The 15,829-nt window shown below is 36.5% G+C and overlaps 4 protein-coding genes across 5 annotated transcripts; 3 read left to right on the top strand and 1 right to left on the bottom strand.

Annotated features, from left to right (window-relative positions):
* The first annotated feature begins 420 nt into the window (after positions 1 to 420).
* On the top strand, positions 421 to 6,253 carry LOC129570856 (guanine nucleotide-binding protein G(o) subunit alpha-like). Its single transcript, XM_055450579.1, has 6 exons — positions 421 to 959; positions 3,338 to 3,662; positions 4,318 to 4,648; positions 4,788 to 4,916; positions 5,172 to 5,461; positions 5,677 to 6,253. The coding sequence occupies exons 2-6, from the start codon at positions 3,524 to 3,526 to the stop codon at positions 5,865 to 5,867; spliced, it is 1,080 nt and encodes a 359-aa protein (XP_055306554.1). The 5' UTR covers positions 421 to 959; positions 3,338 to 3,523; the 3' UTR covers positions 5,868 to 6,253.
* Positions 6,254 to 6,979: 726 nt separating this feature from the next.
* Positions 6,980 to 9,497, bottom strand: LOC129570855 (protein OSCP1). Its single transcript, XM_055450578.1, has 4 exons — positions 9,198 to 9,497; positions 9,020 to 9,091; positions 8,155 to 8,654; positions 6,980 to 7,997 (listed from the first exon to the last, which is right to left on the bottom strand). Exons 1-4 carry the CDS (start codon positions 9,232 to 9,234, stop codon positions 7,518 to 7,520), a joined length of 1,089 nt encoding a protein of 362 aa, XP_055306553.1. The 5' UTR covers positions 9,235 to 9,497; the 3' UTR covers positions 6,980 to 7,517.
* A 3-nt stretch (positions 9,498 to 9,500) lies between these two features.
* LOC129570854 (SET and MYND domain-containing protein 4) lies at positions 9,501 to 12,346 on the top strand. 2 transcript variants are annotated; one of them, XM_055450576.1, is made up of 3 exons: positions 9,501 to 9,919; positions 10,221 to 11,651; positions 11,807 to 12,346. In XM_055450576.1, the coding sequence occupies exons 2-3, from the start codon at positions 10,231 to 10,233 to the stop codon at positions 12,141 to 12,143; spliced, it is 1,758 nt and encodes a 585-aa protein (XP_055306551.1). In that variant the 5' UTR covers positions 9,501 to 9,919; positions 10,221 to 10,230; the 3' UTR covers positions 12,144 to 12,346. The 2 variants fall into 2 exon arrangements, with proteins under 2 accessions (XP_055306551.1, XP_055306552.1); XM_055450577.1 differs by having other exon boundaries at positions 9,509 to 11,651.
* A 435-nt stretch (positions 12,347 to 12,781) lies between these two features.
* LOC129570857 (probable enoyl-CoA hydratase, mitochondrial) lies at positions 12,782 to 14,446 on the top strand. Its single transcript, XM_055450581.1, has 3 exons — positions 12,782 to 13,077; positions 13,350 to 14,065; positions 14,141 to 14,446. Exons 1-3 carry the CDS (start codon positions 12,990 to 12,992, stop codon positions 14,204 to 14,206), a joined length of 870 nt encoding a protein of 289 aa, XP_055306556.1. The 5' UTR covers positions 12,782 to 12,989; the 3' UTR covers positions 14,207 to 14,446.
* Positions 14,447 to 15,829: the final 1,383 nt, after the last annotated feature.

Here is a 15,829-nt window from a genome sequence, read left to right as displayed (position 1 = left end):
ACCATTTTTGGAAACGGCTTTGACCCAACACACCACTTTTGCATTTTTATTGAAAAATGGAAGCCGTTCACACCTCTTCGCTTGAGTTAATTCCATCGTTTGAAAAAAAAAATCACTTCAAGTTCAGACAAAAAAAATTGAATTTTGTAATTTAAAACCACCGCCATATAAGCCAGATATCAATCTAAACCATGCTTAAAACGTAATGTTTTGATCTACAAATATGCTGTATGAAGCGAGTCAACTTCAGAGTGATTATCGCCTGTTGCTTTTTCCATTGAATTTCGGTGAGTGGGAATGGGACGGCATGTGTGCAACGGCTGCAGTGATGTTGGTCGTAGGTGTGAGTGAAATGACGGTATGTGTGACCGTTCGGTGCTTGGCTTTTGGTTTAGCGGCAACGGCTTTCATATCCAATGTGAAGAAACGACTCATTCGGTTTTGGTTTCTCTGTGTATGTGACTGGACTAGAGAATTCAAAAGCCGTTGATATTGGTTTTCTGCTCATTCGTTCAGTGTATTATTTTTCTTTTAATTGGATTGCGGCGAACGAAGCATAGATCGCGTACCACACACAAACGACTCGCACAAACACACGTATAAATGTGTCTCACAGCGAGCGACGTTATTAAGATAGAAGAACCGAGTGAGAAAAAAGCACGCTGCATAATATAAACAATCTTTTTTCTCATTATGTACTTTGAGCTACATGTGCGCCATATCGTTTGTTTTTGTTGAACTGAATAGCTGGTTCGGTGGTTGAAATTGTTCTATTTTCTGTGTTTCTTTTTGTAGTGCAATCATTTTATCATCGGCAAATATTTTCAACTATTTAAACATCATTGAATGTGTAATAAGATGCAGCTACATTAAGAGGGATTCTGAGTGGGAAAAAAGAAAAAAAAATCGGCATACAGTTGAATCGGTTCATAGTGTCCATCAAAACGTGTTGTAAATCTGTAAGTGTTGACCCGAACAGGATCAAATTGTAATGTGGTCAGTGGGAGTTCTGTTTTTCTTTCTCATCATGTGAAAACAATTGAAATTGTGTTTAGAAGCCCAAACGAAATGAAAAAAGTGAAATTATATACCAAAATCTGTTGGAAAACCAATGAATAAAATAAAAAAAAACGTTCAAAAAGACACGGAATCTGGATTCCATATTGAAAGAGGACCATACTGTGTGTCCGAATCGAATTTATCGCATATTGAAACGAAAAAAATAAAATAAAATAAATTGAATGTTTCATGTGCGTTCCATTTCATTTGGTGTCGATCATATAAATGTGTAATTTATCCATCGTCCAAAATTGGCTTCGGCCCAACAAAACAGAATAAAACGCATTTTTTTTGTTCGCTGATTTTGTGCATGATCGAACTAAAATTCGATCGCAATCGGAAAATAGCCGTAACCGCTGCTGCACATACAATTCTCACGGCTCCAAATTCAGCAACAACAACAACAGCGACTGAAAAAAAGTGCACAAAACAAAAATACGGCGAATAAAGAAAAATCATTCTATTCAAGTTTGGTGCTTTTGTTGTATGTTGTGTGTTTGGTTCTGTTGTTGATTTTTTTTGGCTTCAGTCTCGTGTGTGAGTGAACCATGAGATGGTTGAGTGTGGTTCACGCAGCATACATAACAGAGAGAGATTTGGTCAACATCTTACTATTTGTCGGTTCTTTCTTTTTGCATTTACTTCGTACGTTCTGTGTATGTGCTTTGACTCCTTTCAATGTTGATTCTCGTATATTTTCGACGGTTGCTGTTTGAAAGTTCATCGTTTGGTTTCCTTTGTACCACGCGCGTTTGTGTGTGTTCATGTTTTTATGTTCGCGTCGCTTGGATCATCGTTTGTTTTCCGCGGATTAAGTTCGTGAAATTGTTGCTGTTGATGCTGCTGTTGCAATGCATGCTCTCATTCCCTTTTCCAAAAGGATTGCCATTTCGGCTCAATGGTTTCAACGCTGAACTGAATTCTATATGCACTGAGAAAAGGCTGGAAGGAAATATTCCAACCTTGCGTTGTAAATGTTGTCATTGCAGACGATTTTGTGGATTGTCCAACCATGGTTGGAATATTGATAGCATTTTCGCACTTGTCAAATTCCAACCATGGTTGGACAATTCACAAAATCGTCTGCAATGACAACATTTACAACGCAGGGTTGGAATATTTCCTTCCAGCCTTTTCTCAGTGTGTGCAATGCACATTGTGCATTCCCTTGAAGCGCACTCAGTTTCATGTGTAATTCTTCGTTTGTGTTTTTTTTTTCATTATTTTTTCTTCTTTCGTTCATTTTTTTCTGTGTTATTTCTTATGTTTCATTCCATTTCTTGTGTGCCATTGTTCATGCAATGATTAAACAATGGCAAATCTTTTTGCCATTTGAAAATATGTTGTAATAACAGCTGTATACAGTTCTCTATCTCTCTTTTAACTCGCTTTACTTCTCTTTTTTTGGTGGGGTTCAAACGTGTATGTGCACCTTTTGTGTTATGCACCAATTTTATCGCTAAACACTATTTTTCCAGCTGATATATATGCTGAAAGAGAAAAAAAAAAACAGATCCAAATTAGGAAAAACACAAAAGTACAAAAGAATTGCGAACGCGAATGCGAGAGATAGACAGAAGCAAAGAAATAAAAACGGCTTAACATTAATTTTGCATACGCAAATGAATTTACATCGAGTGTTGGGCTCGCAATGAGCCTATTGTTTAGATAGGCACATACACAATGTTCACATGTGTATATGATCTGCTTTTTTCCAGCCGCATTTTTCTTTAAGTAATATTTTCGGTTTTTGTTTGTTGTTACTCGCGATTCATATGGTTTTTCACACAATATCAAAGTCATGATAATCATATGAATTTTCGGTAATTTGACGCGAAACCACAACGTATAAAACAACCATTCATTGCCGACACCGACGATATTTTCGATGGAAATTACTACTTTTATCTGAAATCAACAATTCGGCTTTCGCTTGTCATTATTTCGTTATGTTTTATTCAAAACCATAATTAAAACAAAAAAAAGCTATAACAACAGCAGTGGCATCGAGCTAATAAATAAATTAAGGCAAACGATGAAATTGGATTGAAAACATGCGATAAAATAGACAGCAACGAACAAAAACCAAATAGATGAATAAAAGAGGAGAAAGACTGATCAAAATTGAGTAAAAAATGATGACATTCAATTGGCTGTGTTTATTGTTATTCATATAAGTGAATTGATTAAGTGAAGTCAAGTGGAACAGCGCCATAGTATTTCTGCTCTTGTATTCAGCCTGTCTGAGTTTTTTCTCTTTGTTTTCATCGCCATTTAGCGAAGGAGCAGCAAACAGGTGAACATCATCATCATCATCATCGTCGTTGTCGGTGTCGCTTTTTTTTGTCTCGGTTGATCGAAAACGTGTGCGCGTCCACGCGCGACTCTGACATTCGCACATCACTTTTAGTTGTTCATGTCGCTGTTGTTCAAATGTAAATCAATTAGCCATTCGATGTAATTGATGGGTGCGTGCCTAACATTGGAGCGCGATGAAATGATCGCGCGTAAGCGTAGCGAAGAGATCGACAAGCAACTAGATGCATTGGCTAAAGAACGACCCAGAGTACTTAAAATACTTTTGCTCGGCGCTGGCGAAAGCGGTAAGTTGTGACTTGTTTTTCTTATTTTAATTTTAACACGATCCGACAGCAAAAACCAAAAATACATTGATTCATATGGACACTGAATGTGCAGAATGTGACAAGAGCGAAACTACTGAAAATATTCATTAATTAACATGTAATCACAAAGTTTCTATCTTAATTGCATTGAAAAACACAACAACAACGCCTGAAAGTAGTCAAAATTGCAAGTTTCAATCATTTAAACATGAATAAACATGTAAACACATTTCTGTGACGTAAAAAGCCTCATGCTATCGGATCATGAATTTTAAAGAGAGAAAACGGTTAATGACGACATCTTCGAATTTCACTGGAAATATTTGAGCTATGCATATAGTTTTTACATCATCAATCAGTTAACGATCGCAACGGTTGCTTGGGTCGAATGAATTGATTTTCAAAGAGATTTTATCAACGATTTTCTTTTCGTGATATTTCAATTTAATTCAACAATTTTTTTGAGACTTTTTTTTATTAAAGATTTGTATGATAATATTTTTGATCAAACATTTTTGAATAGATATATTTATGACGTTCATCTCGTTGGTGAGAGTGTGTCTTCGTTGTTAAATGTAGTTACATCTTAATCGATTTTTCCATTCTCTCTTTTAAACTCGCACTTAAATCTCAGGCAAAAGTACATGGGTCAAACAAATGAAAATCATCCACACAGATGGATTTTCGCAATCGGAATTATCGGCCTTTCGTCCGACCGTTTTGGATAATTTGCTTGCCTCCATGAAATATGTATTAACCGGCATGGGATTGTTACGCATCAATTTGGAGCACTCATCGAATAAGGTCTATGCTGAAATTGTACTTTCCAGCCCCAGTTGCTTTGACATGGAATTCAAAATAATCGATCGTGTTCGGAGCGCACTGAAAGTACTATGGAAAGATCGCGGCATTCGATTAGCCGTTGCAAGAGGCTACGATTACGAGCTCAATGATTCAGCACTTTAGTGAGTTTAAATGACTATCCGCTTCTCTTTTTTTTGCTACACTTGGTTGGGCTTTGAGCTCTTTTTTTTTCAAATGAACTCTTTGTCATAATGAATCAAATCAATCAATGTAAGTCGTTGTTGTTTCTTTTTTGCGCAGCCTTTTCGAAAACATGGACCGAATTTGTGATGATAATTACATGCCAACACCAACCGATGTTCTACGGGCACGCGTTCGTACCAATGGCATCATCGAAACCAACTTTCGTGTCAACGACACAATTATCAGGCAAGTTATCTCTATTAAACTAACCCGTCAGGAGAAATACTTTCGACATGAATTCACGCGACAATTTTTCAATTGGTTTATTTTATTGGATATTGGCCGTATCAAATACTAAAACTGTTCAAACACGTAAAACCATCTCCAAAATCATTTCTACCAATTTCTACTTTCGTTTCTTGCTCTTGTAATATTTCATAAAATGGAACACTTTTTGAAAAATGTATAATTAAAATAATTTACAACAAATTTCACTCGTAGCATGTACGATGTTGGTGGTCAACGATCTCAACGCCGAAAATGGGTGTATTGCTTCGAAGACGTGCGAGCAGTGCTGTTTGTGGTTGCGCTCAGCGGCTACGATATGACATTGCTGGAAGACACAACGGTGAATCGACTTGAAGAGAGTCTCAATTTGTTTGAGCAAATCGTGAATAATCGTTGGTTCAAAGAAGCCTCGTTCGTATTGTTCCTCAATAAATTGGATTTATTCCGTGAAAAAATCATGTCGAGCAGTCGACATCTACGAAATTTCTTTCCGGACTATACAGGTGAGCAGGGATGAATCGAACAAGTTTTGAATATTTAAAAAATGAAATAGATTTGATTAACTTTGGCCAATTTATCCAAAGAAACATGAATTGATGAAATATCGATCGATAAATTCTACAGTAAAATCAAGTCAAATAAATTTACTTCAAAAATTTCTCATTTCATTTACCCCAACCGACAACTCGTCATGAATTTTTATTTAATTGTGTTACAGGTCCCGATCGAAATATTGATCAAGCTGCCTTATTTATCCAGAAAAAGTTTCTACAACGAAATCATAATGCGCGTCGTGTGATATGCCCACATTTTACCACAGCCACCGACACAGCCAATGTGCAAACCGTATTCCAGGTCGTCATGGAAACTGTGATCAAAGAAAATTTGGGCAATGTTACATTACTCTGATGCAACCACGTTTTAAGACAGACCAAGACAGACAGACAGACAGACATACACACACACACACAAAGAGAGAGAGACAAACAATAAGAAGCCAATACGATTATTTATATATATTATTTTATTACATTTTATTGAGAGAGAATACGGTTTATGTATATTTTTTGAGAGATTTACTAAATTTATCACAAGTGCAAAATATGATTAACGTACAGATTTATTCCATTTTGTTTGTCTTCTAGCAGATTTTCATATGCTCTATGATATTCTCATTCAATGTTGAAGGCACTCATTGAGTTTCACTTGAGAATTTTTTTTGCCGTAGCAATAGTAATTTTTCATACAGTCTTGCTCTTGATAAAGAAAAGAAATTAAAATTTTATTTCTTAAAATCTTTACTTTTATCTTCATTTCAATTCTTCGGACTAAAAGCCACATCTAAATTAAACCATTCTAATCATTCGAAATTGCAATTCGTTGTCTTTAGAAGCGATGTTTTACATTCCTATAAATACTAAATTAATTCTAAAATTGCATTCACATTGATGTTCGCAAGCATTTTGCGTGCAACCGATGAGCAGACGAAATTGACAGAAAAAAAATTAATTAAAATTCATTTTTCTACACATATGTTCATCTTCATGACTGAATAAAAGGAAATCTGGTTCAAGTACAAAATTTTTAAAGAGATGAACTTTCGATTATATTCAAGTAGAAATATTTATGTAGAAAATTCAAAAGAAAATTGTATAATAAGAATAAAAATATATGAAAAGACCAAGGAAGAAAGACGAAGAAAATAAATAATGACAAGGTGGAAATCTTAAAAAAAATCGAATAAAAATGTTGAGATTCGAGAAAAGAGAATCGCGAAAACCAAGAATCCAAAAACTAAATTTTGAAAAAAATGATCGAAAACAATAAAACAAAAATATTTTGCTATAGTTGCTGCTATTGTCGCAATATTATAATATTGTCATTGTTCTAAATTCAATTCTCAGGCCTTTTTTTCATTCAATTTTGCTAAAGTGTCCTTAAATTCTTATTGCTATAGTGTCCTATAAATGATATGCAAGATTTGTTTGTGTATTCTATATAATAATTAAGGCATTTTCCATCCAATTTCGTTGTCACATCCATTCGCTTCTTTATGTAAATGTTCAATTCCTGTTCTTTCATCACCCTATTTGTTGAGCGAATGACAAAACCAACCTGTGCTTCTCTCCCATAAGAACCAATGTATTTGACGTGACAGTGAATAGCGGTAGCGCCTAAATAGGATCTGCGGCAACTTAAGGAACTATCAATACTTCTTGTTGTTGCGAAATTCATGACAACAACAACAAGTATTGATAGTTCTTAAAAATTCCGCGAATTGCGAATAGACGCCACCGCTATCTTGCGCCGGTCAAAAGCACAGTTTGGACAAAACTCACTGAAAAACCGTTGAGATCGGTAAGCGCAATTCTATCATCAATTAAAAATTTGTTCATTTGTGATTTTTTTGGGAGTAAATTTTTGTCATTTGAATTCGTTCAAATTCAATCATCTTTTTTGTTAAATTGTTAGAAGAATAAATTTGAACTTGAAAAAAAGACTCGTGTGTATATTGATTGGTTTCTGTGTATGAAGAAATTGTTCGTTATTTTGAACAATTTACGATTCATTATTTTCCGTGTCTAACATTTTGAGCAATTCTTCGGTGGCGTCAAATGTTTCGCTGCTCTCGTTCGATTTGATATTCTCCATTTGAAATTGCTCGAGATAGCTTTGCAACACAGTGGTGGTCTTCTTCAAATGAACAAATTCCGAGTTTGACGATGAATCGGTGGTGCATTCAATTTCAACATTTTCCGTTGTCATTGAACAATTGACATCGTCAACAACTAAATCACTTTTGCTCGATCTTTCGGCCATTTCATCCAAATTTTCCGCTGGAGCTGGCTCATCGACCGGCTCTTCCGGCACAATGTCATTGTCTATATTCAACTGATGTGCCAATGAGCTCAACTCATTGCTGACTGAAGAGGTTCGTCTTTTTTCGTTCTGCTGATCTATTGACAATTTTCGAGACTTTGACTTTGAGGCACTCGCACTTTTTGCATAAATATTCTCACCGATGCTGTCAACGTAATCCTGAGGAAGAAAATCGAAATCGATATTTTCGCATTAAAAATTGTATTTTGAAAAATCGTCTCAAAAATGAGAACACTCAAAAATGGAACAAAATAAAGTTGGTCAAAAATAGGTAAAGCGTTTGAGTACTCGAAGCTTTGCAAAGGTCCAAACTCACCTGAAAATGTTCAATTTGCATGTGTCCCGGTGTCGTTTCAAACGTGCCGTCATTTCGCTGAAAACCGGATCGAATTAAAATCGATATTTTTACATTAAACGGCTGCATCCATTGCAACAGTTTGCCCATCAAAAGTTCGACCTCTTCCGGTGAGCATGCATCCCAGAATTCAATCAAACAACGCTTCGTTGAATCAACCAATAAGGTTTTCTTCATTTCGGGCATCAATTTTGCCACACCGTCCATGTGGCGAAAGGTGAGCTCAAGCAATCGGTTGGGATTGTCACGAATGGTGTACAGTTGCCATTTAAAAAGCATCACCATCAAATCCCACAGTTTATCCATTGATGTCATATCCAAACGCATCAGCGAACAGCAAGCAATATCAGTCAACAAAATTCGACATTGTTGCACAGTCAATATATGCTGGCATGGATGTGGGTTCATCAGCTGCACCACCAACTTTTGATCAAATAAAACACTTGTCAAGTCACGTAGAACTGCAAAATGAAACAAAAGTTTTTTTGTTGCAATAAATGGTTTCATGGTTAAAATGAAGGTGAAAACTCATTTACAATTAAAGTGAATGGCAGATCAATGAACACATATAATCATCATAACCATGTTATTTTTTTCAAAGTACCGAATTTCCATATAACAAATGTTCGAGTATTGTGCTTTGTGCATTCAAATAGATTATAGGTAAATTTCACTTTGTGCGACTTTCAACACCAAGGAAACTAACAAAAAAAAAACAATTTTGAAAACTTAAAAAAAATCTACTGAAACTGTTTTTTAAAAATTCTTCGGAAAATCAAATAAGAAAGCATATAAAAACCGAACCAGAAAAAAAATCATCAATTACCTTGAGCGGATTTTTCCAATGAAATACCCTGTGCTTTCAGCCGTTGATCGATAACGTACAGCATTTCACAGCCTGGAATTTTAAACGGGTGGTAAATTTTCTACATTTCATGATGAAAACTTGACAATTTTGATCGATTTTAATTGGGAATGGATTGGATGGTTTTCCATGAATTTACCTAAATTGATGATTAAAAAGGCGTTTGAGGTGGGCATATCGTTGATGGATTCCAGGATTGCGGTTGAATTGTCAAAAAAATAAAAACTCTCTCTATCTAAGAATAGTACAAACAATTATTTTAAATTGCCGTAAGTTGTTTAACTTATCCGTTGTTTACGATGATACGAATAGTGATTGCCTATTTTTTGGCGTTAATCGATGTCTTGTTTTCGAAACCCACTTTGTTATGTTTCTGAATGATTGTTTGTTACTACTGTATGTTTTAATGTATTGGTGCGTCTTTTTTTGACATTTCCAAATAAGATGTGTGTGACACTGACAGTAGTGAGTGTAATATCCGAACCTTCCAAAAATCGAAAAGGTTGTGTTCAGCAGCGGCTGATAACCAAAATCACTTCAAATATCAGCGACGATTTTTAAAAAACAAATTGTGTTTATCGATTTCGATTCGACAATTGTTCCGTGCTAGTTCACGCATTATATATCGCATCGTTGATTGCGTGTGTATGCCAATATTTACGAAAAGCCTTCGGTCATAATTGTATATATCAATTCACATACATATGCAGTGATTTTGGTTGGTTGGTACGAAAAAACAACGACAAAGAGGTGTCCCAGACGATAAACGGTGTGTGTACGCGAAGCGGTCGAAAAGTTCAAGAAACAAATAGAACGAACAAGAAAATTAAGTAATATTATTCATTATCGAACCAAATCAAGGTAAATGAATGTGGCAACTTGAACAGGTGCACATTTTCGAAATGGAATAAATGAATTCGACAATCGATACAAGACCAACACACATACACACACACGCACGAAACCGAGTTCTGACTGAATATTGATGAAAATTTGAAAACCCCCTTTCAAAATTGAGAATAATTTTTTCCGTCGCTGTCGAATCGAATATCTCGCATTTGCATTGATCGTGTGCGTGTATGTGTTTTGTGAATGGAACGCTTTTCACTTTCATTTCCACTGTCCATGGCAGTACATAACCTAAATCTTTAAACTTATCCAGATTGCAGGTCATGGCGATTTACGATTTAATTGCGGATAAATTGTTTCTTCAGCTGCAAAATGGGAACAAAGTTGCCGATTTATCGGGTGAATTCAATCAATTGACATCGGATGCGGCACGAGTTGAATTTGCCGACAAAGTGTGGCACCAGAGTAAAATCCAGGTCGACGTACCATTTCGATTGGCAAAGGATCCGGAGAAATGTTTGGACTTTCGAAAGCAGGGCAATCAATTTTATTCACTGAAAAATCGCGACTACGTTCGGGCATTGGAGTTGTACAATCAGAGTATTTGTTTTGCGGAGCTGGACAGTGAGGACATGGGAATCGGATATGCGAATCGTTCGGCCATTTATTTGGAATGGAAAAAGTATGATTTGTGTTTAGAGAATATTCAATTGGCCAAGGAACATGGTTATCCGGAGCGTTTAATGGATAAGCTAATTAAACGGTCAGCCGAGTGTTATTCGCAAAAGGCCAAAGAGAAAGCCAAAGCCGGAAATAAAACGGACGATGATAATGACGACGAAGTGATTTTAGCGCCGAAACTCAGCTACCCACCCCACCCAAAGGTTCCCTTCATCGCCGACTGTCTGGAGATGCGCGAAAGTGAAGAGCTCGGCCGGCACATCGTCACAAATCGCGATCTGAGCGTCGGCAAAGTGATTGCAATCGAGGACAGTTTCTGTAGTTGGACATTGCCATCGGTTCGATATACACGATGTGCCAATTGCTTGGAAGAATGTGACTACAATTTGATCCCATGCGTATACTGTACCTCAACCATGTTTTGTAGCAAAGACTGTGCCAGCGAAGCGCACATGCATTTTCATCGTTTTGAGTGTCCCGTCATCGATTTCATGTTCAAAATGTTAAACATCATTCAATTGAGCGCCGTTCGTGTATCCATATGCGCTCTGACCAGCTATGACAGTGTCGATTCACTACTTAAAGTCATACATGATCCAGACTCAGCCAAAGTTAACGCATTTACATTGGACTATCAAAATGATATGCCAAAATCGGAGCTTTACAAACCAATTCACACCCTCGAAACCAATCAATCGAAAAGAACTACGGCTGATCTCTTTCAACGTGCCGTCATCACGGCCGTCATCTATCGGGCATTAATTCAGCATTCACCATTGGCAGAGTTGTTGCAGAGCGACGACCATCGAAAATTGCTAATGGAACTCATTTTTCGACATTTGCAAACGGCATCGACCAATTTTCATCGATTGGAAACACTTGCCAATGCCAGAGATCCAAATGATTTGGACGACGTTTCATATGGATCAGGCGCATTTGGCTTCTGCAGTCTCATTAATCATGCTTGCTCACCGAATATCGTTCGGCTGCCGATTGGAACACAAATTGCCGTGTTTGTGCTGAGGCCGATAAAAGCTGGAGAGGAAATTCTAGATAATTATGGGTAAGCGTATTGAGGGACATTTTAAGTGGTGTTTTGATTTTCAATATTATCGATTTTATGAAAATTTCGTGACTATTTTCAACCATAGAACTATAGAAATTTCAAAAACTTTGTTTTCAATGAATTTTTTTTATTTTTTTTTTTTTTCGTCGTAGATATCATCACAGCCACGAGCCACTGGAGGTGCGCCAAAAGCAACTATTGCTACAATATAAGTTCAAGTGTCAATGTGAACCATGCCAAAAAGACTATGCCGTTTTCCAGAAGCTCACCGAAGCCGATATACCCACACTGCTGACCGACGGTGACATCAAACGTATTACAGATCTCGATAAAGATTTTGCACGTCAAAATTTCTCACGGTTTTGCACCTATCTGTCGAAACACGCTGAACATTATCCGTGCACACAGATCAGCAGCGTCGAAGAATGCTTGAAGATGTGCCTGCAAATTTTAGTTAATAATATACCATTGAAGCTACAGTACAAATAATTGTCATGTCAACTCGCAATCAATCTCTCTGTTTTTTGTTTCTCTTTGATAAAATCAATTCTTTGACTAAGAACTCGTCCATTTTTTTTCTGCATCATTTTTTAACTTGTATGATTGTTTGCGACATTTTATGTAACAATCGAACAAAGTAGTTAAAATAAAGAGATGGTTTTCAGACAAATGAATGAAAATTGTCGCAATAATTGTTCCTTTTTTATTAAACTAGAGAAAAATCTTTGTATCGCTCTGTCTATAGGCAAAAGGGTGATATATATATTCCTTTCATTTCGTTGTCTTTCTTCCTCTAGCTCTCTTATTCCAATTCTTTTCATTTCTTCTTCTTCTTTCATTGATTCTATCTTTTGTTGTCGTTGTGGTTTGTTATCATTTTCAAAAACCATGTGAATTTGAATTTCATTGAATTTTCAACTTTTTCGCTAAATATCCAATCAAATTTGAAAATATTAACCTTATCCGAATCTAATTTGAATGGAGAGCCAATTGCAATCAAAAATTTGAAAATTATATTGCTTGCGCTTGCGTAAAATAAAAACGGTCAAGTGTCGATGCTCGTTGGGATAATCGTAGACAGGCTGTCACACACATACACACTAGCATACGTCGTACACATGCACAGACAACCAAAGCTTATCATCAAATTGCCGGCTACGCAATATAAAAAGAAGGCACGAACCAATTTCCATACGATTTTAGAAGCAACACACAGACGTCATTTTCAGTTTATTTGTAACGTTAGTGAGCAACAGATCTTAGATCCGCCAAATCTCCGTATTACTTCTTTTGAATCGTTCAATCTAATAAAATCGAATCACAAAAAACAAGAAAATGTCGTTCGTCCGTGTGCTAGTTGGAAATGTGAAAACTTTTGCAAATCCAAAATTGATCAGTACAACTCGCCATTTTGCCAGTGCCCGTAAGTTATTTTTATTTGTTCATATTTATCTTCCTCTCTTCCTCTCGTATTAATTGCTGCAAAAAGCAGAAACGTTATCAACATTGATTAACCTTTGAAAGAGATTGAATTATTTGTTGTTGTTGTTTGTTTTTCTAAAAACGATTTAGCAATGTCATGCTTTCGATTGAGCGATGTTGTCGCACAGCTATGCTTGTTGTTGTTTAGAGACAGCTCTTCTAATATTTTTGGGTATTTTGTTGTTTTTTTCTTCTCTTATCTGCGTCATTTAGCTTCGTATGAGTTTATTAAGACGACCGTTGTTGGTGAAAAGAACAATGTTGCATTGGTAACGCTGAATCGTCCAAGGGCATTAAATGCCCTGTGCAATGGCCTAATGATTGAACTGAACCAAGCACTTCAAACATATGATAAGGATGATTCGATCTTGGCCATTGTTTTGACTGGCAGTGAAAAAGCATTCGCTGCCGGTGCTGATATTAAGGAGATGCAACACAACACATATGCCAAGAGTATTCGATCGAATTTCTTGTCTGACTGGACCAATGTGACACGCATCCAAAAGCCAATCATTGCGGCGGTTAATGGATATGCGCTGGGCGGTGGATGCGAATTGGCCATGATGTGCGACATTATTTATGCCGGTGATAAGGCGAAATTTGGACAACCCGAAATTGCCATCGGCACGATTCCAGGTGCTGGCGGTACTCAACGTTTAACTCGTGTCGTTGGCAAATCAAAAGCCATGGAAATTTGCTTGACCGGTAACATGATCGATGCTGTCGAAGCCGAAAAGAGTGGTCTAGTCAGCAAAGTATTTCCCGCCGATCAATTGGTTGACAGCGCCATTAAATTGGGAGAGAAAATCGGCACACATTCACCATTGATTGTTCAACTATGCAAAGAAGCTGTTAACACTGCATACGAAACGACACTGCAAGAGGGTCTGAAATTCGAAAAACGCACCTTCCACGCCACATTTTCAACGGTACGCAGTTTTTTTTTCAGACACTGGTTTTTTTATTCAATTTATTCTTTTTACTATCTTCACTGCACATTACAGAAAGACAGACTAGAAGGAATGACCGCCTTTGTTGAGAAACGGGCTCCAAACTTCAAGAGCGAATAAGACTTTCAGCCCACCCCTGCCGCCCAGTTGTGGATATTTTTGAAATGCCGGAGATGAAAAAAAAAATTCAGGTGAACACAACAATATGAGATTCAAGCTCATTGTGCAATGAGTTTGGAAAATTGGTGCATTTAAAATATGTTTTTATCTTTTGAAATGTTGATCAATGGCGCAAAATGCCTTTTGAAATTGTGAAATAATAAAAAAAAAACAGAATCAACTCTTTTTTTAATCATATAATTCGTTTGTTTGTTTGGGTTCATTCCAATTGTTGTCTTCGTCGTCGTCGCTGTGTACATCAGACAACACTCGTGTATTGTTGCAATACGCAATACAAAATAAGCGATATATGCATATTGTTAGGTGTATATATATAGATTGGAAGATTCCGAGCCGTCATCATTCGACCGTGTATGGTGGTGTAGTTGATGCATGTATATACAAATATTTTTGTATGATATGAGTGTGCGCGCTGACTGTTTGTACGCGCTGTATGCATGTGCCAGTGTGTATTGATGTTTTCCACTACTAAAATCCGATGGCATTGTTGTTGTTGTTGTTGTTGGTGGTGTTTTTCGACTGCTATTATCTTCTTCTTCTCTCGGTGTATTCTTTTTCGCTCTCTCTTCTTGTGCTTGTGCCATGGCGCCCATATAATCACCATTCATAAGTTTTGTCAGTCAGTCAGTCAGTCAGTTTGAACACACAAGTGCGACGCAAACCACATAGCCAAAGTAAGGACCAACAAATAAAATATCTATTATTAAAAATTCTATTCAGTTTTTTTTGTTTGTCGTTTTTTTGTCTTTCAACTCTGCATCAGTAGTCGAAGAAAAAATGTTGCACTGAATTTTAGAGTAGTTTTTGTGTATGTGAGATAAAGTTTGAGGCAAGCGAAAAACAAAAACGAAGTAAACGGGTTATCAATTTGAAATTTTCTCAGCAAGAATCGCTTATCGTGTTTTATCCAAAACGAAAATAGAAAACGAATAATTATGCTGTTGTTGTTAGAATAAAAACTATAACTGTAACGGCATCTCCATTTAGTGTTATTTTACACATATATTCATTACACACAGTATTCATTATCTTGCAATATAGATTTTCTTTTTTTCCAAGCGCGCTCTGAAGTATTCGAATGTTGATTCGTTTTTCGTTTCGCGTTCGGACACACCGTTGTGTGAGCGAAAGAGGGAAAAACCGTTTGAGAAATTGAGGTTTCTTGTTACTTCGCTTTGTCCGTGTCTAAATGTGCGTTTGTCATCAATTTTATTGAATGATAAAAAAAAACCAAACGAAAGTTATTTATCGTGTTTTTTTGTGCGATATCAGTTCGGGTTCAGAAGAACGAAGAAAAAATGTTCAGGGTCATTTAAGAAGAAGCTATGCAGAAATTAGAACTGAAAATGTGTTCCGAACAAAAATGACATTGAATTCATTTTATTTTGTCAGTCAATGACAGATAGCTGAGGATATATGCTGAGCATAGAAACTCAGTAAGCTGAGATTGGGATATTTTGACTTTATGACGTGTAGTCCATATAAATGCATGATGAAATGCACGAAATTGTATGCATGCCATCATAAATTTGTATGGACTACACGTCATAAAGTCAAAATGTC

Source organism: Sitodiplosis mosellana, unplaced genomic scaffold (assembly GCF_009176505.1).
Source record: "Sitodiplosis mosellana isolate CC-2019 unplaced genomic scaffold, AAFC_SMos_1.0 Smas_scaffold_410, whole genome shotgun sequence".
NCBI lineage: Eukaryota > Metazoa > Arthropoda > Insecta > Diptera > Cecidomyiidae > Sitodiplosis > Sitodiplosis mosellana.
The sequence above is the reverse complement of the archived record's forward strand: the minus strand, read 5'-3'. Positions and strand labels throughout refer to the sequence as shown.